The sequence below is a fragment of the Diadema antillarum genome, unplaced genomic scaffold (assembly GCF_040938485.1).
Source record: "Diadema antillarum isolate AM-2024a unplaced genomic scaffold, OU_Dant_1.0 seq00000384_RagTag, whole genome shotgun sequence".
Classification (NCBI taxonomy): Eukaryota; Metazoa; Echinodermata; class Echinoidea; order Diadematoida; family Diadematidae; genus Diadema; species Diadema antillarum.
Window position 1 is genome coordinate 1125238 of NW_027271382.1, and position 25092 is coordinate 1150329.

At 40.0% G+C, this 25092-nt stretch overlaps 1 protein-coding gene across 1 annotated transcript in view; it reads right to left on the reverse strand.

Annotated features, from left to right (window-relative positions):
- LOC139731760 (talin-1-like) overlaps positions 1–25092 on the reverse strand; it is a 181785-nt gene that overhangs the window by 31182 nt on the left and 125511 nt on the right. Inside the window, exons 34-48 of the mRNA XM_071642640.1 lie at positions 24727–24910; positions 23304–23426; positions 22430–22573; positions 21713–21874; positions 20815–20955; positions 19257–19438; positions 18614–18746; positions 17873–17974; positions 15612–15782; positions 14939–15085; positions 13298–13399; positions 12067–12183; positions 2036–2182; positions 880–1049; positions 365–525 (exon numbers count right to left, since the gene is read on the reverse strand). Coding sequence (XP_071498741.1) covers positions 365–525; positions 880–1049; positions 2036–2182; positions 12067–12183; positions 13298–13399; positions 14939–15085; positions 15612–15782; positions 17873–17974; positions 18614–18746; positions 19257–19438; positions 20815–20955; positions 21713–21874; positions 22430–22573; positions 23304–23426; positions 24727–24910 — 2186 coding nt within the window. The remainder of the gene's footprint in view (positions 1–364; positions 526–879; positions 1050–2035; positions 2183–12066; positions 12184–13297; positions 13400–14938; positions 15086–15611; positions 15783–17872; positions 17975–18613; positions 18747–19256; positions 19439–20814; positions 20956–21712; positions 21875–22429; positions 22574–23303; positions 23427–24726; positions 24911–25092) is intronic.

Below are 25092 nucleotides of genomic sequence, written 5' to 3' on the forward strand. Positions count from 1 at the left end.
CAAAAAAAAAAGAAAAAATTGATGCATGTCTTTCACTGACCGTTCTCAAAATAGCCTTTGTCAGAAACCGACCATTCTTCATATGACTGCCAGGATGTGACTTTAATGACTAATCCTGATTTGAGCAAAGTAGTCCTGATTTACTGATTTAGGGAAATTGTGATACGGAAACATCTCTAGATCATAAACTCCACAAGTGAGATTAGATTGGTCCCTGTGATTTTAGTTTGTGTACAAATGGACATTAATATCTGACCTGGAAAAAAAAGGTGATTCCAATCATGAACACAATCACGATTTGGTCATTGTGTGAACTTCCCACAATTTGAAGCATGTATGTGGCATGCAACATGCGAGAACCTACCGAGCGTGGCGGCACCAAGCTTGACAACGTCGGCCAGCTGCGTGATGGTGCTGACGGCGGACTGGGCGGCAATGGCCAGCTGTTCCTGGCTGTCCGCTGCACCAGATACCAGCGTCTTGGTGTCCTCCACCAGAGCACGCGCTGTCTTGAGGATGTTCTCCCTGGAGGGGGTGGGAGAATAGAATATTTGAGACAAGATGGTACAAAACAGCCAAAAACAGTCATAGATTTAACATCGTTGATGAATCACTTGAGTGAAAAAAAAAAACATACATAGCTTAACATTCTAGATAGAGCTTGCCTAGGAACTCTTTCCATTTTGAAGTCAATGGCAATTTCACAAATATTCTTATAGGACCTCTGCTTTGCACATGTTTAAATCGTACGTGTAAATTGGCTTATAAGATTAGCTGGGATAATGTTGGACATCCAAAGATGACCAACAGAGAAATTGCTTGACTTTTGGAAAGCAAAAAAAAAAGATCAGACATCACATATGCTCCTCCTGGTTTTACCTGTGGTCTGCGAAAGAGCCAATGTCTGGCTCGGCGGACAGTGTTCCGGCCGAGGCAAACATGATGGTGGTGTCCAGGTCACCGATGATGCCCGAGACGGTGCTGGCCGCATCGATGCAGGCCTGGGTGCCACGGGAGCCAGCCTGGAGGGCTGCCATCACAAAGTTGACCTGCATCGCGAGGAGGGAAACAATATGGTCTTCTTTACCCAGGGTAGCCTCTTCAGTGTTGCCACTGATCTACCAGAGGGCTCCGCCATTATTATTACACCAGCGTTGCCAGGTACCCATTTACACTGTATACACCTAAGTTGAGAGGGACATGGTGGGTAAAAACATCTTGTCCAAGGATGTAAGCACTGGGCGGGATTTGAACTCGGGTCCTCCAAATGGGAGTCTGGGGGTTTTTATGCCACAGCACCCCCCAATATTTGAATCTGATTTGAAGGGACTGTCACAAAGTGATGTCCAAAAAAAAAAAAAGATAGCAAACAGGAGACTGATTGACTAGGAAAAGGAGCCATACTTTGTGTCCACCTCCGCTCGTTTGAAACTGGAATGCTGGAATGCTGGAATTTGCAATTAGAATAGCATCATGCAAAGTCACAGATCGAATTCCCTGTATGTTCAGCATTGAGAGATAACAGATACGGCTTGAATTTCTTTACTCCTCCTTTGAAATTGTCATGGCTCCTATTATGATGTCTGCAAAGTTACCCCAGATGTCTGGTTTTGAGACATCTTCTTCGTCGTTTGTCAATTCGTAATGTCGGATCATCATCCCTTTTGAAGTAGACGCAACATCTTCACCACAAATATTCAATGAGGGGAACCCAATACAGTCACACAGGAAATTTGCAGGTCATTGAAATTCACATCTCCTGTTTTCTGGGGGGGGGGGGGTGGGTATCACAGGCATGCAAGGTACATTTTAATTCAAGCAAACAACACACTATAGAAAAAGAAAAAGAAAAAGCATTCTACCATCATGACTGCATTTTTTCCCCAAACTTCCTAAATTGGAACTTGTGAGTGTCTGCATATGAATTAATCTATTAAAGTATGACCAAAGATGCTATACATGGAGCATGTACATGTATGTACACATCATTTTCTTTGTCAATTTGGCAACGGCCAGAAACGATGAGAGTCCGCACCTTTTCACAGGTGTTCCTGGCACTTTCCACGAGTTCTTTCTTGGCCATGTTGTCGGTGGGGTTGCCCTGAACCGTACCTCCATTCTTGATCAGGCTGATGCAGGCGTGTCCAAGATCCTGCACTGTCTTCTTGATGCGGTCGGCAACCTGCCATAGCAACAGGACACGAGGATGGGAGACAGATGGAAGAAGAGACAAAGGGGTGAGAAGGACCAAAAAAACAAACAAACAAAATTTCAATTGTGACATCAGAAAGGATGGCTATCAACTGCTGTGGAAAAAACATGCCCAATATACAATCCACAAAACATGCACCTCTGACGGCATCTTCAGATTTTTGAATGGATTACTGATGAATTAAAACTTACAAACAGACACACACACAAACTCATCATAGATTCTATGTGTCACAATCACAGGGATATCATACCGTCAGGCACAGACAATACGAATGAATAACTACACCCATAGCACTACTTCAGAAATCATGTACATATTTAAAGCATCATCACATCTGAACTCCAGTAACCAGGCAACCGTTCATCATTTCTTCTCCATCAGTAGACTGCTCCAGCTTATCTTCAATAAGCAAATGAAAGTGGATACCTGTAAAAACTTCTGAATGCCATGGAGCTAAAAAAAAAATGAATAAAAAACTGAAAAAGTAGAATTTTACTCTTGTGCATCAAGAGTCTCCAAGGCGAGACATGGCACATTAATCGAAGCAGAACTCAAATGTCAAGACCCTGCCAAGTGGAAGAACGCTCCCCCATGGGAAAGATGTACATGTAGCAAATGCCCCCCAAGTTAATAGCCATGGAGTACATAGAAATAGTTGTGTATGTACATGTGCAAGTTGGAAAGCTGAATGAGATATTCATTAATTCGCGACAAAGAAATAGTCAAACGCCCACCAGGAGGTTACAAATCACTAGTGTCAAACTCCTGAAAAATAGTGTTCAGCATATATTAATATTGCACATACACTGTCTATATGGATACTAATATACGAATATACAGCTATACATGTATGTGCACAGAATATGTATATTCAAAACATAATGTCAGGTTGTCTTTGTCCTTATCTTCATAATTAATGTGCCCCCTCACCCCCAAGAAAGAAAAGAAGTGAAGTAATTAAATGTTAACATTTCTTCTCTTTCATAAAGAATACAGGACAGATGTGTATGACCTGCCTAAACATCTCGGACTTGATGGTGTTGCAAAGTCTGAAATGAAATAGGGTAGATACTTTATGACATTTACGTTGTATTAGGGCACAATTTAGTTGAGGTTACAAAACATCCGACCCTCGCTTTTTTTGAAATCAGCAACATTGTCAGGCAAAGTCACAGCTTCACTATTGAAATGTGTCTGGACCTCAAATACCGGTAGACAAAAAACCGAAAACAAAAAAAAATAATCTCGTACTCTGCCACAGAAGTCCAACGATGCATGTGCAAATAGAACACACATGGATGCTTCCACGCCACACTTGACAAGCATGGAAATCATATGCCCACGTAACATTTCATATTTTAAGTCAAAAGTAATACAATGGTACTTAAAAAAGGCAAAGCATGCATACCAATGCATTGGCCTCTGCCACTACTCTAGCATAAACCATAACAACTTCTGATGTTTCTGTCATATGATTGACAGAGCTGGAAACTTGTCCCCTACTCGCACTTTGCGATACTACATGTAAACAAAAATATACAAGCATTACTATTTTCATGCTATATACACATTTGTGAAATTAATATCAGTGGGCTCAATTCTGTATGGAGTAGAGGGCAACATTCCTTGTGAATATTTACAATATATGTCTACTAACTTCTTTTACTACTCCTACTACTACTACTACTACAATTACTACTACTACAACTACTACTAACTACTACTACAATTATTACTACTTACGAATGACTTCAACTACTTTCATTAGGTTATAATATTAGTAATTACATAGACAAACACCTATTGGTCAAAATAATTACAATGATGATTACAGCGATGACATATTTCAAGACTATTTGCACGTTCTGCACTATATGATATTATTAAAATAAAAGGGAAAACGTTTAACTTCAGTAACCATGCATCGGGAAGTTGCGCACATCAATTGGCAAGCAACGTATGTAATACACATTATACCCACACCATACATCAACAAAATTGATCCTAAGAAGCCAATTTGTACCTCGCGGACAGAAAATCTGCCACCTTCCTCACTAAAATGTTGACATTAATAACATCGCATTAAAACAGACAAACAATGTGCACATAAACCAAAATCTTTCATTTCAACAATTGCTATCATAAATGTCTTCAGTATTTTACTTCTCCATATCCAAGCATGCAAAGGCTTTTACAAATAAACAAACAAAAATACAGCAGACTTTTCTTTGCTGATGAGGATGAGGGGAAAAATACAGAAATGTCTTTCTTGCTGTTCATACACAAGTGATGCTTTATAATTGTCATTAACTACATTTGTGTCGTCTACTGTGCCATGCACAGGCCAGGCTGGTGTATGCTACACCATAGATCTATAGCCCAAATTGTATGGGTGAACTTATGAAGATAACCTCTCCTTATAAAGAATATCTGCCATACTATGGAATTTACACTGCAGCTTGCAAAACAACCTCAAACATGATGTTTTACAAAACTAGTCATACATGTGTACATCAAAAACTAGACGCATCAAGCCTACATTAACTACAACCATGTAACAAGTAAAAGCAGAGAACTAAATGTGATTAAACTCTCCGCTGAGATGCAATTTTGCATTGCAATGGAACTTGATTTTCCTAGTGCATGTGCGTGTGCAAAGTGCATGTATGGTTCAATGCGTTTTCTTGTCTTAGTTAGCTTCTTTTTTTTTTAAACATCTTTAATATGTCATCTCAAAAAATAAAACAAGTAAAAGCATCAATGTCCGTCCTATTCTTAGTTCATGCCTGTGAGCATAAAAGATAATTTAACGTGACTCATCATCAGAAAAGAGCCTTCATGTGCATGTGCAGGGTGCATGTGTGTATGGATGTTTTCTCTTGAGTACTAAAGTTAGTTGTTTATTTTCTCATCTCACGTCTCACAAAATGAAACACGTAAAGGCGCCATCACCAGTCCTATTTTTATTCCCCGCCTGTGAGCGCAGAAAGTAATAGAACATGACTTCCCACTAGAAAAGGGGCTATGTGTGGGTGTGCAAGGTGCACGTATGGTTGGCTGCGTTTCCCTCGTTCGGAGGGGTTTTATCACATCTCACAAAATGAAACATGTAAAGGCGTTCGTTGATTGCCAGTCCTATTTTTAATTCCATGCCTGTGAGCGCATAAAAGTAATAATAGAAGCTGACACATCATTATTAAAGATATTGTGGCTGCAGCGTTGAATGAATGGCCCACGAATGACTCATCTCAGCTCAAAGTGTGTCTGTTAACTTAAAGACAATGAATAGCAGATCGAACAACAGACAAGAGAAGCATTTTTAGAGCAGTGCTGACTCAAGACAAATCATTTCTTAAAAAAACATGGTTACTTTCAGTCATCAATTCGTGTCACAAAATGATAACAAACAATATTTGCTTGTACAACTGAAATAAACACTGTCTTCCTTTCGATGGATGCTCTCAGGAACATATACTAGTCCAAGCTCAATAACAATTTTCAAACGTGATGTGTAAGCCCATGCATTGAATTATGCCGCTGGCTTAATTTTTGATGTCTGTCAATCAGGACGGTAACTACAAATCAGCACTAAAAAGGTCTTGCTTCTAAGTTGTCCTTATCAAGCGGTGGCGACTGTACTACATTGTAGTTAACAGTCAACCATCTAACAGCCAAATACGTGTACTTGCAGTCATTTCTACAAAATTTTTATTGGACTTCTCATGCACATGGTTGAGTAGTAGTGGTTTTTATTTTCATGCGAGCATTTTGTAGCTAACAACATCTTTTGGTCAACTCGTTTGATACATTAAATATTACAAAACAGCACGGAGCATGCTTTCTTCTCCTACATATCAACTGCACAAGAAGGCGGGGTGGGATGGGGGGAGGTGGGAACAGTAGGAACTGTACTGCTCATCAATGGCTCTCCTTCTTTTCTTAACGCGAGGACTAAACAGAAATTAGACATATTCTCAAGCACAGACTGTTCATGGACGCCCTGTATGGACAAACAGCTGTGCACATATTGAGTTTACTCATTCCTGCCATTATGTGAAATAGCATTCCTTTGTTGATTGAAAGGCACTGAAACCATACACAAGCTTAAAACTGCATAAAGAACACCTTGAAACACTTGGTCCATACAGACACCTGTAACCTGCTGCGACTTCTGGAAGTACTTTCAAATCAAATCGTTGTCAAAGACTCATTGAATCAAATAAGTGTCTAATTCAGAGGAATGAGACTCCACTTAGATTTTCATTGATGTGGTTAAAAACACTCGCGTAAATAAGCAAGTTATATTTTGCATAGAAAATGTGCATACAACTGAGGCTGCTAGATAATGACACTAAAAATTGCATAGCTACAATAAATTTGCCCATTTGACATCATTTGTTACACTGACCGGTGACTATGCTATGTCTAGTTTCAGTGACAGAGTGAGATACTCCTTCATGTAAATAAAACAAAAACAAATACTGTGGGTATGATTATGACACAGTTGCCACAGTTTTCCATCTTGACAGATCAAAGGCACAGGGACCTGCCTCGAAGACAATTACTTTGAATATGACAAATTCTCGCTGGCAACGTTTGCATACAACTATCAATCGAGTACCATTTTTTTCGACATCATCAATGTGTGGCCCACTTAATAAAAATCGTTAAAAAAAACACACACAAACACTCTTCTCTTTTGAGAACATCTACAAGTGCATTTACAAATAACAGGGCTACACAGCACATACTCTTCACAGTTCAAACACTCTGGCGTCTTGCAGGAGAAAAAAGGGCGCATAAATCCCGACGATCATGAGCTACGACATCATGCCACACACGCCATGCTGGTTAGGAACACGTACTGACGTTTTTCGCTGGTCGTCAATCATAATTGAATCACAAGAGTGCCACAATTGTCAAGTAGTAAAAACATAGTCCTCCATTTCAGTCCTTGAATTCATTCTCTAACTCTACTTCTATGTAGTCATAGAAACAATACACCTGAGTTAATATATACAGGTATGTGACAGAGAGAGAGAGAGAGAGAAAGCGAGGGAGGGATAGATAAATAGACAGACAGAAATAGAGAAAGATATAAAGACAGATAAAGATAAACAGGTAGATGGATAGAGAGAGAGATGAATATATATATAGATAGATAGATAGATAGATTGACAGATACAAGATAGATAGATACACAAATAGAGAGATAGATAGATGGATAGATAGATAGATGGATAGATATATGGATAGAGAGAAAGAGTGGGGTGGGGAGGAAAACATTTTAAGTCAGAAGGCTAGGTCATGTGGGTTCACTGACCATGTAAATGTCTCATGATTATTTGCGCTCGTTGATTTTCTAGAACCATGTGGTCTACTTCATGACGAAATGTTCCTCGCATGCATGCAGACGGGAGTTAGAGTTGTTAGTCCTAGCTTTAATATACAGTGGAGCAGGGTCTCTTTCTCTCCCGAACAAAATGGGGACATTCTCATTAAAAACGCTGACAGCTACACGTGTGGCGATGTACCACAGGACGCCTTGATACAGACACACCAAGACATCACACAGGATGGGGAAAATGAGGCTGATGAACAAACATGCGGACAAGTACTCACACAAACACAAAAACATCCTTCCCTGCGTCTTTCTCATCTACAGCCCAATGAATTCTTGTGGATGTTGTGCCTTGTGTATGCTACTTTACAGTCTACAAAGTTCACAATCTCCTACTAACTAAACATAAACAAAAGAAGCCAACAAATTTTGAGCGACTTCAACAAAGCAACCTTTGCATCTACTTTGAACAAAATCAAAAGAAAAATATTTTCTGCCGTATAAATTTGTGGCCCAACCATCCCTTTACTTCTATACCCGTTGGTTTTGCAAGAAAACTTTAGTGCCCCTAATTCTAATGTCTGGCTGGATGCAACTCGTGTCAGATATAACATAAAACAAGTGACGAGTTGAACCCACATACAAGTAAATTTGTACTCTTACAGCGTGCCATTCTGTCACAAAACACTGTGTTATGTACAAACATTCTTCAGTAATTATTGCCTCCATTTATGGCTGCGAGAGAAAGGACTGCTGGATATTGCCGTAGTCTGGTCGTCTAGAGATGGCAAACTTATGTATAAATCATGTACTCGTTTAGATATCACAGGGCATCATAAGTTGACTGAAATTATCAAATAGTACGAAAGGAAATTGCAATACGGCATCTTGCTGGGGTAAGTAAATCAAAGGAAATAGCAGAGTCCCAACCTCTCCCTCCCCCCCCCCCCCCCCCCAACCCCATCCCTAGTCAATGCAATTCATAATGACTCATGGTGCAGCCCAATCACCGTGTAAGTCTAAAGAGGCAGAGTATGGATTCAGGTAGCAGAGAGTAATGACTGAAAGTAAAATGAGGGGGAAAAAAAACAACAACAACTTTGAAATCATCCCTTATTCAGTCAGCTCTCAAAAGTTGCTCAGAGAAGGTGTTACAAGAAGACACAGTGTGATGATGAACGATAATGGTATGTGTAGGAGTCACGGCTAGTGTACAAGGCTGAACTCGATTGACCCCAGCAGGGTGATGTGGCTGTTAATTCCCGCACAGCTACGCCGCCCTCAAAAGTTCCTCGGACAAGATATTCAGTTCAATGAGGGTGTGGTGTGATTGTACGCGATGACAGTGTAATCAGAGCTACACATACTGTATATATGGATGTTCAAGCAAGTATTCTGCTGGATAGATCTGTCAGTGGCAGCTGCCGCTCAGATAGGGTGCAAAATCAAGAGCGCTGGCAGAAATATAAGGCGCTCGCAATCCATAAGTAGCACCACAGAATATAACAGGTGTACATGTATCCAGCCATCACCAGTCATTAATGTGTGGATTCAATACTGTCTTTCACCATGTTATTGCAACAACATTATAAAATGCATAGTTACATCAGAAAAGTACAATATTGATTATTGTATGGTTGAGATTTCAAATTGCCCTTTGTAGGTTTGGATTAAAAAAGGAATTCATTTCATATTTACAATTCTTATCTCCTGGTGAGGGCATGATGAAGGAAAAGAGATTAAAAAAATAAATATCACTGCAAAATGCAAATATTGTATGACAGTTTCATCAACAAGAAGTTTCTGCTAAACAACAATCACACACTAGACATTGCTGCAAAGAAACCTCCCAGGACTAGACTAGTGCTGCGATTGGAATGCAGGACTGCAACTTGAGATGCAAAAAAAAAAAAGATTTCTAACATTGCCAACTTAAAATAGCATTTTGCTTGTCCATTCAGTATAAAGAATCGTGTATGGCTTAGGAAATTTGAATATATGTACAATGTGTTAAGGTTGTTGTTGTTGTTGTTACTATGGTTTTGTGTGGTAGTATGTGAGTGAGTGTGTGTCTGTCTGTCTATCTGTCTGTGTTTGTTCTTAGTATCAGAAACCATTAACTGAAAATGTTCCAGAATTCATACATGCTGTTCTTGTCAAGTTCTGGTAGAGGGTGATGAGAAAACCTCAGTCCCAATCCTATCACTTTTCTCTTCCACAATTCAAAACGGAAATGATATTGATAACGGAAATCTATGCTAGAACTCTTCTTGCCTTTGTTACAAGGACATTTTTGTAAACGTGAGGTAATCTGCCAAGATATTGAGTAATGATAGAAGAGGAATGGCATTCCTGTTACATAACAGTACCAGCCTCATTAAAACAAGCCCATAGTCCCATCCATAGCACCTCATGTGACTAACAACAGCAAGATGCTCTGTACATGTGAAGTGGGAAATGTAAAATATGAATCAATCAATATTTTAGGTGTATATACACTGTGTATGTATATACACCGTGTATGTATATACACCGTGTATGTATATACACTGTGTGTGTGTATATACATATATATATATATATTTATATATATATATATATTATATATATATATATATATATATATATATATACACAAACATTGTAGTTGTTCCGCGTATTGGCAGTACTAGAAATAGCAATAATAAAGTCACAACAGAGGAATGCAGGGAATGCATTGATAGCCAATCTTGATTTAATGAATAATCCGAATTTTCGAGGAACCTTCCTCTTCTTCAGGGATGACAGTGCGAATATTTACAATGATTATTAAGAATTATTAATAATCATTGTGAATATTCGCACTGTCATCCCTGAAGAAGAGGAAGGTTCCTCGAAAATTCGGATTATTCATTAAATCAAGATTGGCTATCAATGCATTTCCTGCATTCCTCTATTGTGACTTTATTATTGCTATATATATACACACACATATATATATATATATATATATATATATATATATATATATATATATATACCAACACAAGTTATTAAAAACAAAAAATCATTACAATGGTTGTACTTCAATACAGATCTATCATCTCCGGTGTCTGTGCGATTCTTAATGATTCCTGCTGGCCAAAAAGGCATAAAAAATGCAAATGCTAAAAGGATGCAAACACCAACATGCTTGGTCTGTGTTAAATGGGTCTCACGCCACAAGTACAAACAGAAATGAAATGATGAACATTACTCGGCTCTGTAAGGGGAGGTAAGGGCTCTCTTTCTACTTTGGAGATGGATAAGCAACTTGAAATATACATTATATAAATATACAAAATATGGCAACTAAAATGCAGCAGCGGCTTTTGGCGAAAAAATTTAGTGAGGAAGAAGTCAGAATATGAACATAGGACCCACAAGTCGGTACTTTTCTGAGTTTTTCGTTTACCTCTTGGTTGGCGAACATCATCTGTCAAAGACGTTGGAGAACACACAAGAAAGACGACATTTTCAATACGACATTAAAGTATACAAGATATTGGAATATCAGTAGATGTAAGGGGGTAGGGGGGTTAAGAAAGAAAGGGAAGGGGCGGGGAGGAAGGAGAGATGAAGTTCAGAAATGTGACACACAAGTCTAGGACACTATATAGTGGGCATTTCAAACAATGTTCCCCCATTCCGATTCAGGTTCATTGTGTGAGCATTGGCTACGGTCTAGAGGCACACTGAGGATTAATGACACAGGAAAAAGATACAACACTCATATCTTGCAGGCTCATTCCATAAGAAGATGGTGAATTTCTAGGTAATCATGGTGTTCATTCGGGATCTGTTTCATCTTCTTTTCTTCTTTTTTTTTTCTGTTTTTACTTACGTCAAACGGAAGGGCACCTTGGGGGTCAAAATCCTAGAAATTCACGGAACATGGACAAAGAGTTGTTATGAAAGGAGGAAAAACACACTTGATCCAGAAGTACAGACTCAAGGTCAAGATCGGAATTTTGATAAGAACAAATAATGCACATCAGCGGTCACTTGCAAACATAAAACAAAAATAAACCATCAAAGGCAATAAAATTCCTTGCAAGAAGAAAAAATAAAAATGGGACAAAAAACGATTAGTTGCCACAAAGTTAATTGTAACATATTCACAGACCGCTGAATATGAACAAAACTCAAAAATTAAGAAATGTTTGCAACACAGGTGGAATTCCCAATATGCTTCAGCCAGTAAAATCTGGATCACAACACGGAATATTCAACAGTTTAAGGACAAAGTCAGATCTTTGACAAATCAATGTGCAGAACAAAGCAGCTCAGAGTAATATTAGCAAGTCAATCACAAAAAAAAAATACATCTCTTGAAAAAAAAAAGGAAAAAACTTTGTGAAAACAAAGGCAACAAGTCTCTTTGTCTTGTTGGTAGGTTTGTTAGCTTGTTGTTGTTGTTTTTTAAAAGTCTGTCCTTGACCCAACTCTCTACATGTGATGAATTATTCATGAGATGACTCCAGCATCCTACCTCCTGATTGGTCGATGCCTGAGCCCCACGAGCGTCCTGGGCCAGCTTGTTGTAGTGATGTTGGAGCTGGTTGGCCAGCGTCCCAAGCTCCGCCACATTGCTGTTAGCCTTGGTGACCTGTGCATGATGAGGAAAAGATCATTTAACCTTCTCAGAACCATTTCTCTCAAACTTTCCTCTTTATGGTGCATGACAGTTGTGACGATGAGTGTGGTAGGGTTAATGTTCACTCACAGTAAAATGACCATCACTATCTACCTGTACCTGCACCTGCACCTCTTATTAAGAATCATAATCAAAGCTGCAGACAACTCGCTTTTTGTTTTTTTAACTTTGTACCAGATCGTTACAATTGTCATCACAATAAGCTATATAACCTTATAAAATTCCAAAACTATACTGAACGTATGAATTGTACAGTAAAGAGAAAAATACATGAAGTATATAAAAATACTGTACAATTGAAGCAATTTCACACTTCACAAAACTGCACACAATTTTTCAGCCAATCAATAGTTCTCCATTGGGCTCCCTTTTGCGAAACCGTAGCCAACTATAGACAGCCATTAACCCGTTGTCTACGGGAACCGGATGCCCCCTGTTTTGAAGCAATGGGAATTCGAGTAATCTTGGAAGCAACGGGTTAACTAAAAGTGGCACTGGATGGCCCAAGTTATTCAATCGTCTCAATGCTATGTATGACTCCTGTGTACATTTCACACATTACGGTAGTATTGTCCATACACCCCAGCTGGGAAGTCCACAAGTTGTTGATGCTAAAAATATAGTTGTTCCCTTCCTGTTAAATAACAGCAGGATTTTTGTCTGTTGGTTTTGTTTGGTTGTCTTTTGTTTGTTTGCTGTGTACATGTAGGTATGTGTGTTTGTGTGAGAGTGTGTGCGTGCATGTGTGTGTGTGTGTGTGTCTGTGTATGTCTGTGTCTGTATGTGAATGGGGTGGGGTGGATAGTGGGGAGAAGTCTGACTACTGATTTCATCCTTTAGAATGATACTCATATTATGAGTTATGTATATTTGTTCTCATATGAATGATGACCATCTTATTGAAATTTTTATTTGCCTGTTTCATATACATACAAGTGAACGTTTATGTGCAATGCAAGTATTACATATTAACTGAATAATATCAAATAAAGATACTGAAAAGAAAGGTGTGTTTTTGAGTGACCAGCATATTGCACATTGGATGACTATAGTGTCAGAACCTCACCATGTCTTGAGCCGTCTTGATGATGGCCTTGGATGTCCTCACCATGTCGGTCTGGTAATCCACAAAGTCTCCCATCTCACTCTCAGGTACCGACTCCTCCGTCTGCGACGGTCGATGGATGAGAGATGGGAGTATGAAAAGACAGACAGGGAGACAGACAGACAGACAGACAGACAGAGAAAATGTGAGAGAAAAGGCAGAGAGACAACATGAGAGAGACAGAGATTTTAAGTAGGTTCCTCTTTATGCATCAACAGTTCAAAGCAATATAGCAATCAAATAACTTTCTGATGACTGCAGGATTTTAAAACATAACCAATTCTTACATACAAACCACCACGTAAATGGAAAACATACATGTACACAAACACACACACACACACACACACACACACAAAACAGCAACCAACCTACGACAGGTTACGCTCTGTTGAGAGAACTCTCTTGAATAGTTATTTCATAACAATGCCAAGTCTCTTTCAGGACACTTTCTGTTTCTTCCAGAGAAACCATTTTGTTCTTTCTTTTCGTACTCCTTGATTCTTTGTCAGTGAGCACTGGGGAAGCCGTGGCAGTTACACCGTATCATTCTGTTCAAGCTAATCTTGCTGCAATACAGGGTTGAGAAGGCATCTTTCCTAGATTTTCAGATTTATTGGTCATCAATTCTGCAGAACACTATAAAGCACAGATATGTTCTTAATGCAGGTGCAATTTCTCATGGCTGTGATTATCCTTGAATCTTTAGGAATCATCACTTGATCATCATCTTTGTCATTCCTCTATAAATCAATGTCCTTGTAGCAATCACATATATTTGATGGATAACATGAAGGAAAACATTGTCATTGCGATCTTCATTATCATCATCACCTCCATCATCACCATCATTGATCTCACTGCCGTCATCATTTATTGATCATCACTATCAATATCACCATCATTTCTATTATCATCCAATGTTCTCATTCTTTAGAAGCAGAGGGAGGATAATCATCTCGCTCATCTACATCCATTACAGATTCACTACTGGTCTTCCCCATCATCATCACATCATCATGATCATCATCATCGTCATCATCGTCATCATCATCACTGCAATCATCTTTGCCAGCATCATCATCATTGTCATAATCATCATCTTGTATAGCAGCAGCAGTATTATCCTCTACCGAAACCCTTTCCCCTCTGGTCACTGCATGACCATTATCACCGTCGATGTCGTCATCACCATCATCATCATCACCATCATCACCACCATCATCTTCACCATCATCATCACCATCATCATCACCATCATCATCACCATCATCACCACCATCATCACCATCATCTTCACCATCATCATCACCATCATCACCGCTATCACCACCATCAACATCATCATCACCATCATCATCACCATCATCACCATCATCACCATCATCACCATCATCACCATCATCGACATCATCACCATCATCACCATCATCACCATCATCATCATCATGATCATTATCAACATCATCATCAGCAGAAGCAGCAGCACCATCATCCAGCATCAGCATCATTTGCTGTAGCAGTGGCAGCAGCAGGACCACTACAAGCAATATCATCATGACCATCATCCCAGTTTCCTTGGTTACTGCCTCTTCAACTCACCACCAGAATGGCCTTGGAGATGCTGTCCATCATGCCCGTGACGATGCCAAACTCGCTTGCCGCTTCCTCCAGGGTTGTCATGAGGTCATCCACGGCTTCTTTCATGCCCTGGGCCGCCTCGTCCACAGCAGGGTGTGTGTGCACCGCCTGGAAAGAGTTTTTCACAAACAAAAATATTTGTTTTATGCATGAGCTTGCAAACTACATTAATATCAAGGAAATAGTCCGTAAAAATGGTAGATTCATTAAACCAGATAAAATGCACATTACAATGTATCTACAAATTTATGACCTTACAACTATCTTGAAATGCAATAAAACTGTTTTAGGGAGAGAAACTAAATGGATTTGAAAGTTTTCAGTACTTGACAAATGTTGATTAGCTTCGATAAGGTCAAACTGTTTTCCAGGACAGGTTAAAATCCAACACCGAACAGATATCTACTTTGAAGCTGGTTTGAAATAGAGTAGCAGAAATAAGCTGCTGTTTGAGTTTGTTTTCTTTTTTCTTTACAATGAATCTAAATGCAAAATATTCTACAGCCTGAATGAGGACTTTGTCATCAGTGACTTTCTGGTGAAAACCAACCTTCTGGTGAAAACCAAAACTTCATGACACCTCATTAAACAGCAAAAATTTATCAAGAGATATCCAGTGAGCTTTGGGACCTACCTTGGGGTTTCCCCCGCTCTCCTTGGAGACATAGAGCAGTTGAAGGGTGGACTCTGCCACTGTCTTGGTCTGGTCAAGGAGGGCCATCTGTCTCTGGGAGCTGATGCTCTTGGATGCGGCGCCGATGGCGTTGCGGGTCAGCGGCTCGAAGTAGTTTGCGATGGATGTCACCTGAACGCCGCCGAAATAAATGAATTAAAGCAATGCACATGTATTCACTTTAATTATCAGCACAGGTCTGGAGCATTTATCTGTGACTTGAGGCACGTGATGGGAATATGATATGCAATTATTGATGGAATGTGATGAATGAGTATACTGATTCTGTATTATGAGTTTTGGGAGTATGATTTCCCGCTCAAAGTAGTTTGCAAGACATGAGAGTAAATACATTAACGCATACAAACTAACAGAACCTTAAGTACATTGGAAGCATACCCTGTAAATGCAAGTTCATTATATAGTTACAAACTAGAAATATCACTTAAGGTGATTAATACCCCCGCCCCGTGACGACAGTCTTACCCAAGGAATGATCTTTCCTTGATCTTCTGCCATTTAAATGCCGTTACCATGGCAACGCAGCTTCCGACACGTCCGAAAAATATGTCTTGCACATCTTCCCACCAAGACTATTGTGTGTGACACATTTCATAAGCTTTTGTCAAAAACTGAGGAAGTAGTTCAATCCACAAGATCTTTCCTTGATCTTCCACCATTAACATGCCGTTACCATGGCAACGCAGCTTCCGACATGTCCAAAAAATATGTCTTGCACATCTTCCCACCAAGACCAATGTGTGTGCCACATTTCATGAGCTTCAGTCGAATACAGAGGAAGTAGTTCAATCCGCAAGATCTTTCCTTGATCTTCTGCCATTTATATGCCGTTACCATGGCAACGCAGCTTCCGACACGTCTGAAAAATATGTCTTCCACATCTTCCCACCAAGATCAAGGTGTGTGCCACATTTCATAAGCTTTGGTCAAAAAACTGAGGAAGTAGTTAAATCCGCAAGATCTTTCCTTGATCTTCTGCCATTAATATGCCATTACCATGGCAACGTACTTTCGGGTACTGTCGAAAAATGCGTCTTGCACATCTACAACCAAAGGCACACATCTGTACCAAGTTTCATGGAAATTGGGCAAAAACTGAGGAAGTAGTTTGCAACACAAAATTTTCCATCATTTTGGCTCATAATATGTGAGCTGTTACCATGGCAACATACTTTTTGTCACTGTCAAGAAATGTGTCATGCTGACCTATATCCTAAGACAAACATTCAATATGAATTCCATGAGAATTGGAAGAACACTGATGAAGCAGTTTTGCCATGAAGCATTTTGCCCTATATTTTACCAATAACATGCCGTTACCATGGCAACGCACTTTTTGCCACTGCGGAAATATGTGTCTTGCACATTAACATATTCAGATGAACATCTGTACCTAATTTCATAAAAATTGATCAAAAACTGTGGGAGGAGTTCGCGACGCAAGATTTGTACCCATTTTTGCCCATAATATGCCGTTACCATGGCAACGTACTTTTGGGTACTGTCAAAAAATACGTCTTGCACATCTACAACCCAAGGCACACATCTGTGCCAAGTTTTATGGGAATCGGTTGAAAACTGAGGAAGTAGTTCGCGACGCAAGATTTGCAACGGACCGACCGCCCGACCGACCGCCCGACCGCCCGACCGCCCGACCGCCCGACCGCCCGACCGACCGTCCGCTGATTCCTATATACCCCCTTCAAACTTCGTTTGGCGGGGGTATAATAAAAGGCGATCCAATATTCTGGAAAGGTTTCACCTCTGACAAAGATGGTAGGATATCCCCCTGCTTTGGAATTCTGCATTTAATCAGACCCTGTCTTTTCAGGCTTTCATTCCAAAATACAACCGATAAACATCCATCGTTTGCCCAGAAGGCAGAAGCATAAATGTCCCAACAAAACAGCAAAAGGACCCCATCCCTAACCCGCCATTAAACTCAACTATCTGCAGACTGATCAACCGCAAAAAATTTTCATATTTTTTGTTATGGAGATATAATGCGTGATGTTGATGAGATCTACATAACTTCATTTTTTTTTTCCTACAACAGATTCCCAAAGCATATCATGAATGCACAACACTATATGGGGGCCACTCTCTTTAATAACGGTTTAAGAAGATGAAACAAGAAAATGAGCGTGAAAAAATAGCAACATGAAGAGGAGAAAAAGACGCAATTCCAAATATTTTCTGACCCCGTGGCCGAGTTTCTCTGCCTCTCCCTTAGCTGCATTGGCGACCTCGTCGATCTTATCCCGGATCTGCGCAGCGCTGTTGCCGAGCGTCTCAGTGAATCCCTGTAGGAGAGGTAACCACAAAAATGATAACATTTTGAGTTCTTCCGTTTATAATGACACATCAAAACAAATGCATATGATCCTTTGCATGACAGTTGTGTGGGTCATGAAATTTGTGAAGATTTCCATGTGGTAAATTATTTCACGTTTACGAGGAATACAGGCAAAAATAATTACAATCTTACATTGCATTTCCTCGCTGCTCGTCAGTCACAAAGAAAGATTCCACTATTCACTGCTAAACGAAGAATACTGATATCTCCCTATACTTTAGGCTTTACTGCGAAAATTTTATATGGTAGGATGTTTTGAGATACAACAGACCTACACACATGCATCAAATGTGATATCTTGAACATTTTTCAAATCACTGTTCCCAAAGGTAAACAGGACCTTTAGCATGTGATAGCTATAAAAATAGCTTTTATTAATTTGCATACACCAGTAAATCTGGAATAAGAAGACATCAACTGTTCCCCTTCTTTCTGTCATCTGTATTGAGATTTCATTAAAACCATCATAACGTATAATCATAATATATTGAACCCCTCACTACACGAACACACACACAATCTAGCATATGGGGGGGGGGGGTCCGTATATCTCTAGATGTATTGCTGACCAACGCTTTCAATATACCTTGAGGTTGTTCTCATCCTGAGGTGGCAGCATCTGGCCGACGGCAGCCAGGGAGGCCTGGTCCAGTGACCGCACCGCCTGGTTGACCTTGTGGATGGCCTCATCGCATTCCTTCTGACCTGGTGCACGATCCCTGGCGAGCGGAAGAAAAACGAATGAAATGCGTGTTTGACTTCATTAAGAAGGTACATGTATATGATGACTCTTCTCATTCAAATGTATAGTCCTACTTCCTTCTGTTATTCAGCCATGTCAGGACTGGCGCTCATCCAGATGATCAATTTGGCTGTATATGGGAGAAACAATGTTCATGCACACGTACATTGTAATGATAGACTCAGAGATTTGAGCAACTGAGCATTAGCGAGATCCTATCTCCTGATCGCATCTACCGCGCCGTAATTTATTGAAAAGTTTACCCTCCACATTCTTACAGTGAATATTTTGTTTGTGAATAACTAGAATTTCTGATCATTTTGAGTTTTGAGGGTTTTTGTAAGTTTCACGCCACATGAAATGCGCAAAAAATTACCGAATCATAAAAATTTCAACTTCTATATTTATTATGAAGGCAAGTACAAAACGGTTCCTTCTTTTCAGTCAGAGGAGATTAAAAACAAACCACCCCAACATTTTCACCCACCTGATGGATGCGATGAGCTCCTTGATGGAATCGGAGACGTTCTTGCTGTGGTTGGAAAGGAGCTGCCAGGTGGGCGGGTCCTTGGGGTTCATGGCCAGCGGCTTGGCCGTCTGGATCAAGGCACTGGAGCTGGCGATCATGCGCTTGCCCGCCGTCGTGATGGGCTCCATGGCCATTCGGGCCTGCAAATTTGAGGATAATTTCACATATTACCGTAAATCATTAAAAAAAACAAAAAACCTGTAAGACTGGAAGGGATAGTCCACACTGGAAACTAGTTAGTGTGAATATAAGCAGTAAACTTAGAGGAATGGGACAGTGAAAGTTTGAGCAGACTATGAGCAAGACTGAGAAAGTTATTATTCTTTATGTTATGATAAATCAAATACAAACTGGCACTCTTAAAAGTCAGCTCACAAGCCACATCACGGCATTTTGATTTTGAAATTTTGATCAGAATTTCCTTAAACATTCCCTGTTCTGTTCCTCTAATTTTTCTGCTCTTATTCGCAACAACTAATTTTCAGGGTGGACTTTCCTGTTTATGCAGGCATGGGACAGGACAGCATTCTCTGAGACGGCTCCATCAAATCTGGTGAGTTTTTCTGCGAGGTAAAGGGCTGCATGTTCACTTCCTTCATGACGAAGATAAAACTTTGCACTGGTTGTCCATCTTATACCACTCACCAGTTCCTGAAATTGGCTCAACATGAGGTTGAAGCTCTACAACTCTGCAATGGCCACAACTAGTCTGGTATAGTATAATTCATATCACTGTATTAATAAGGTCTGGCAGATTTGCAACAAACAGTCATATGTACTGCCAATGCTGCATCATCCCCAATGCTGTCTGATAATGAAAGCCAATGCGATATCAAACATTATGTTTACACAATAAGAGAAAAATTATCACTACTACCAGGCATGCCTTTTCATTCGGTAATATCAAATGAATTCTGTACTCAAGTTAAAGCCAAAACATAGTTCTTGTATGCCTGCTGAACTGTCGATAATTGACATAATGCTGTAATAATACAATTTCACTTGGGTAACAATAAAAATGTGAGATATTAGCCAAAAAGGCTTGCCAGACGTCCACAATATAAGCTTAATCCTCCGTGGTTGCTTTACAAAATTTTTCCTAATTGATTATTGGTAATCGACAAATCAGGCCACAGTGATATCCATTGATCTTTTGCGCTATAGTAAATTGCATGCAGCTTGTTGGAAATACAGTCGCAAGGGCATGATCGATCATCGTGTTATGTTCTACCTGTCCATAATGCTAACGGAGAGGGCTCTTCTGGAATAAAAGTCGTGTACTACGACCAAAATTATTCTACACTTTTGATCTCAAAAAGAGTCAAAAACAACTCATCATCCAACCAAATCTTATCAACCAGGTAAGTTTTATGGCAGACCCCTTTCATGCATTGGAAGTAACTTTCCAAGTGATGGAGAATTAATTTTGAGCCCTTCCCAGAACTATGTTTTCGCTTAAAACTAAAACAGAGAGTAGTATTTCCTCACTTCTTCAGGAGATCCTCGACCGACATACCTGAGGTGTGATCTTGGCAGGCACACTGGTGAACTCTGGAGAGCTGGCGAACGTGATGAGGCTCTCAACCGCGTCCACGAGGGGACGCGTCGCTTCGCCGCAGTTCTTGCGGTTCTGCTCGTTGAAGTTCCCATCAAGATCCTTTCATGGGAACAGAAGATCAAATAAAACTTGAATGGAGAAGGCTCTCTTGGCATAGCGCTTGAATTCATACTTCAAAAAATACTTTCAATTTTGTGATGCGGTCAACAGGCATTCTCCGTGGTAACCGTTTTCACTGCAAATCCCTCCCCCATCTCCCATAAAAGGATATAAACATGACCAAGGCAAGGCAAGGAGTCATATCAAAAGCACAGAGCTTTCTGCATGACAACACAGTATCACACACTATTCCTCTACCTTTCCTTTGGCATCCTCCACACTACACTAAACTTGATCACAAGGTACTGAAAATGTTGACATTTTTTTTTTCTGTGCTAGTAATTGTTTGTCCTCAGCAGGGTAAGATGAATTCTATGTACTTTCACTTCTGCAGACATTACAACGAATGAGCGCACACTTAAAACAGCTCACAACTGCCAAGATGGTTAACATCTTTGGCAGCACAGACTAAAGTACAAGGTAACTGGTCCGTATCGCAACAGCTGATTCCCTCGCACAACAGGACCAGCGAACATGCAGAAAACTACAAGTAACAACACGGTTACACCCCTAGAACATACCTACATGTACAGTGTACCTTGAAATTAAACATAGGAGATATTTGAAATAAAACACGCAAACAATCTTTTTGCTTTTATTTCATGGTAGTTTCATGTAGCATGAAAATGGGTAAAAATTTCCACACTACAACAATTTCCTCTTGTACAGTACATGTTGGGCACTTTTGTCTTCATACCTTGATGCTCTTGACAAGGTTGGCGGTGCTGTTGGCCACATCCTTGGCAGACTGGACGAAGTGCTTCTTGGCCACCGGGTTGCTGGTCTTGGACGAAGCCACTCGGCAGATGTTGCAGAGGGCGGAGGTATGCTTGGCTACTTCAGTAGCTGCAGCCAAGACCTGGACGGAAATAAGACATGGGCAAGCGAACATTAAACAGCAACCACAAGAAAACATCTGTTTTGCTAAACTTCATTATTTTGTTTTATAACTATGCTTTGTTCTGTGATTTCATTGCTTGTATTTTGTTGTACACATACATTATAGATGAGTTTTATGTAAAATAAAATAAAGATTAGCTGAAAACCAACATGAATGTATCTAATACGTATATGTGTGTGTTCGTGTGTATGAATGTACTGTACAAGGTGTTATTTTCACGAGGGTTTAATTTTTGCGAATTTCACGAATCACTGTTGGACCGCGATTTGAACAACACGCAAAAATGTGTAAAAATGGTGAAATAGCGCACTTACGACAGCTTCGTGTCAATTAAGCAACATCTCGCGAAAATGTCCATGACCTCCTCATTCGTGAAAATATCTGTACGCGAAAATAACAGCTTATACAGTATGTATGCACGTAAGTGAGGTTTCTTATTCTGCAATGTTCATAGATTTGGGTTTTTTTTGGAAAAAGGAATGAATCCCTCAGAATTTGGGACTTGATTCTTACCTGCTGCTGTGAACTGTCTGGGTTCAGCAGACTCTGACATGCCGACTGAATGGCCTGGAAGGCTCGCGCAAACTGGGACTGGTCCACTAGCCCCGGTCTACCGGCCACACTCGACGGGTCAGAGATTCCGACCAGGTAGGCCGACTGTTTTGCAGCAGAAGGGATACAGAAAAACGAGCAGATACTGTGTAAATACTGTAGCACCAACATGGCATGCACAATGCAAATTATTCATTGGAAGGTTGTATGCATTTGTCCACTATTTGTGTGACGTTACTAACAACAGCAACAATTTCAGATTACAGCCGACACACAGGGCGGCACCCATAAAGAACTCGTCCTCATATTATGAAGTATGAAATAGTTGTAACCCTGCTGGTGCAGGTATTCAAGAAGTGGAAGTTTGTGCGTTTGTTTGTTGCTGTCTTTTTTGTTTTGTCTGTTATGCATGAGACACAATCATAAACTGTATCTAATCAATCTAATTGATTCATTACAGGACACCTCTCCTTCACCACAACAGAACTTCCTAGAATGAACTCACCCGAAAGTCATACATGTCCTCAGATATCAATGAAAACTGCAATTTTCTCACTGAAAATGTCACTAGGTTCACACAAACATATCTCAGCAAAATCTCTACGGATCAAACAATACACAATCACTGTCTATGAACAACACATATCAATCGAATAAAAGACCAGCTTGAAAGACCATTAATAGAGTATATGGATATACATAGTTTTAAAAATGATATTCAATTATTTGTAAAGATTGCTCATTTTTTTCCAATAACAAGCAGTATGAGAGCGACTTCTTTTGCCTGCAATTATTAGCAAAAGAAAGTTTTCGGGGAAGGGTAAAACGGTCTCACCTGAGCAGCGGCCTCGGTGAGTCCGCACACAGCCTGGCCCGCCCTCTCCACGCTCTGGCCGAATTTCTCCAGCTCTCCCTCCTTGGCGTTCTGGGTGATGCCAGCCATACTTTCACCAAGGTCCTGTCGTACAAAAAAAAAAAAAAAGAAAAGAAAGAGAAGAAGTTAGATAGACACAGGGACATGTGTCAGCAAGCCCTACAAGATTCTTTCAACATTCGTTTTACAGACTTGAGGTAGAGCGTCATTCAAGGGAAAAACAAACATTTATATAAAAGACATCAGAAAGAGGGTCTTGTTTTCTTTCTAGAATAATAACATACATTGTGTGTGTATGTGAGATTAACTCTGTATGGTGGTTCTGCTGGCTTTCTTACATATACCAGACACTGTAGAAAAGAAGAGCAACCTACTGTATGTGTCCAATACACAATCTATGATTCCATGATAATTGCTCCTACAACAATTGCTCCTATGAAATATACGCATGTTAAAGGGGAAGGCTAGTAACTGATCAGTGGGAATCAGTGGAAATGCTGGGAGATGATTGTTCCAATCCTTATGGGATTCATTCAAGAGTTCATTGTATATCTATTCTTGTGTGAAAATGATTTGCTTCAGAATGGCCTCATATTCAAGTAATGTGCAGATTAATGCTCCGTCACTGACCAGGGACGCTAACCTGGAAGCATTAAACTGCACATTACTTGAATATGAGACCATTCTGAAGCAAATCATTTTCACACAACAATAGATATACAATGAACTCTTGAATGAATCCCATAAGGATTGGAATAATCATCTCCCAGCATTTCCACTGATTCCCACGGATCAGTTACTAGCCTTCCCCTTTAAGCCAAACATAAATTCTACCCACAAACATAATCCTAACCCTAATCTTAATCCTCACATCAAACTCAACCTAAAACCCTGTCACAACCCTAATCCTAACCCTAAGTCCATGGAGAAAATAAGATCGGAGCAATTGTCGCAGGAGCAAATGTCATGTCATAACAATCTACACATATCATTATGTGACATACAAATAACTTGCTTGATGATGGAGAATGGTACTAATGACTGTTGAGCAATGATTGTTGAGTTCCATCCAAAGTGAAATACATCACAAGATGCTTCAATCATAGGTGGTCAAAGAATGCATTATGTAATGATGCTCAATTTCAAAGTATCGTACATCTTACTGCTGCTTTTGAAATCAAAAGAAGGCTGACTCCCTATATTGAGATTACTTAACATCGTGTCTCTCTTTGGTTAATTCAAAACAATGAGAGTGAAGGGAGAGGAGTAAGCATGGTATGTCTCTTTTGAAATCATCATGTGCAAGTTGCTCGCACGATGTGACCTATGACCTCTGTTCAAGCAAGTGACTTTAAGAACACCAGGCGAGGAGCATCCTAGTCACCTTGGATTTGAGCATGACTGCATCCAGGCACTCAAAGTAGGTGGCGTCATTGACCGGCTCGTTGATGTTGTCCAGGATAGACTTGATCGCCTGGATGTTTCGGAGGGCGTTGTCGCATTCCTTCTGTCCGGGGGCGCTCTGCATGAAGGTGTTGAGCAGCGTGTTGATGCTGTCTGTCACTTGCCTGGGTGCACAAAGCAAAAATTACGATCTCTGGTTGGTAATCATGGCATTCTGAGTGATGGAAATTATCTTGCAGTACAGAATGTACACCATATGACAAAAATATGTCAGTATAGAATTGTTTCAAACAGAGGAGGAGTGCAAGCTACCGCAATTCAAGTTTGCAGCAAAAATCTGAAGATC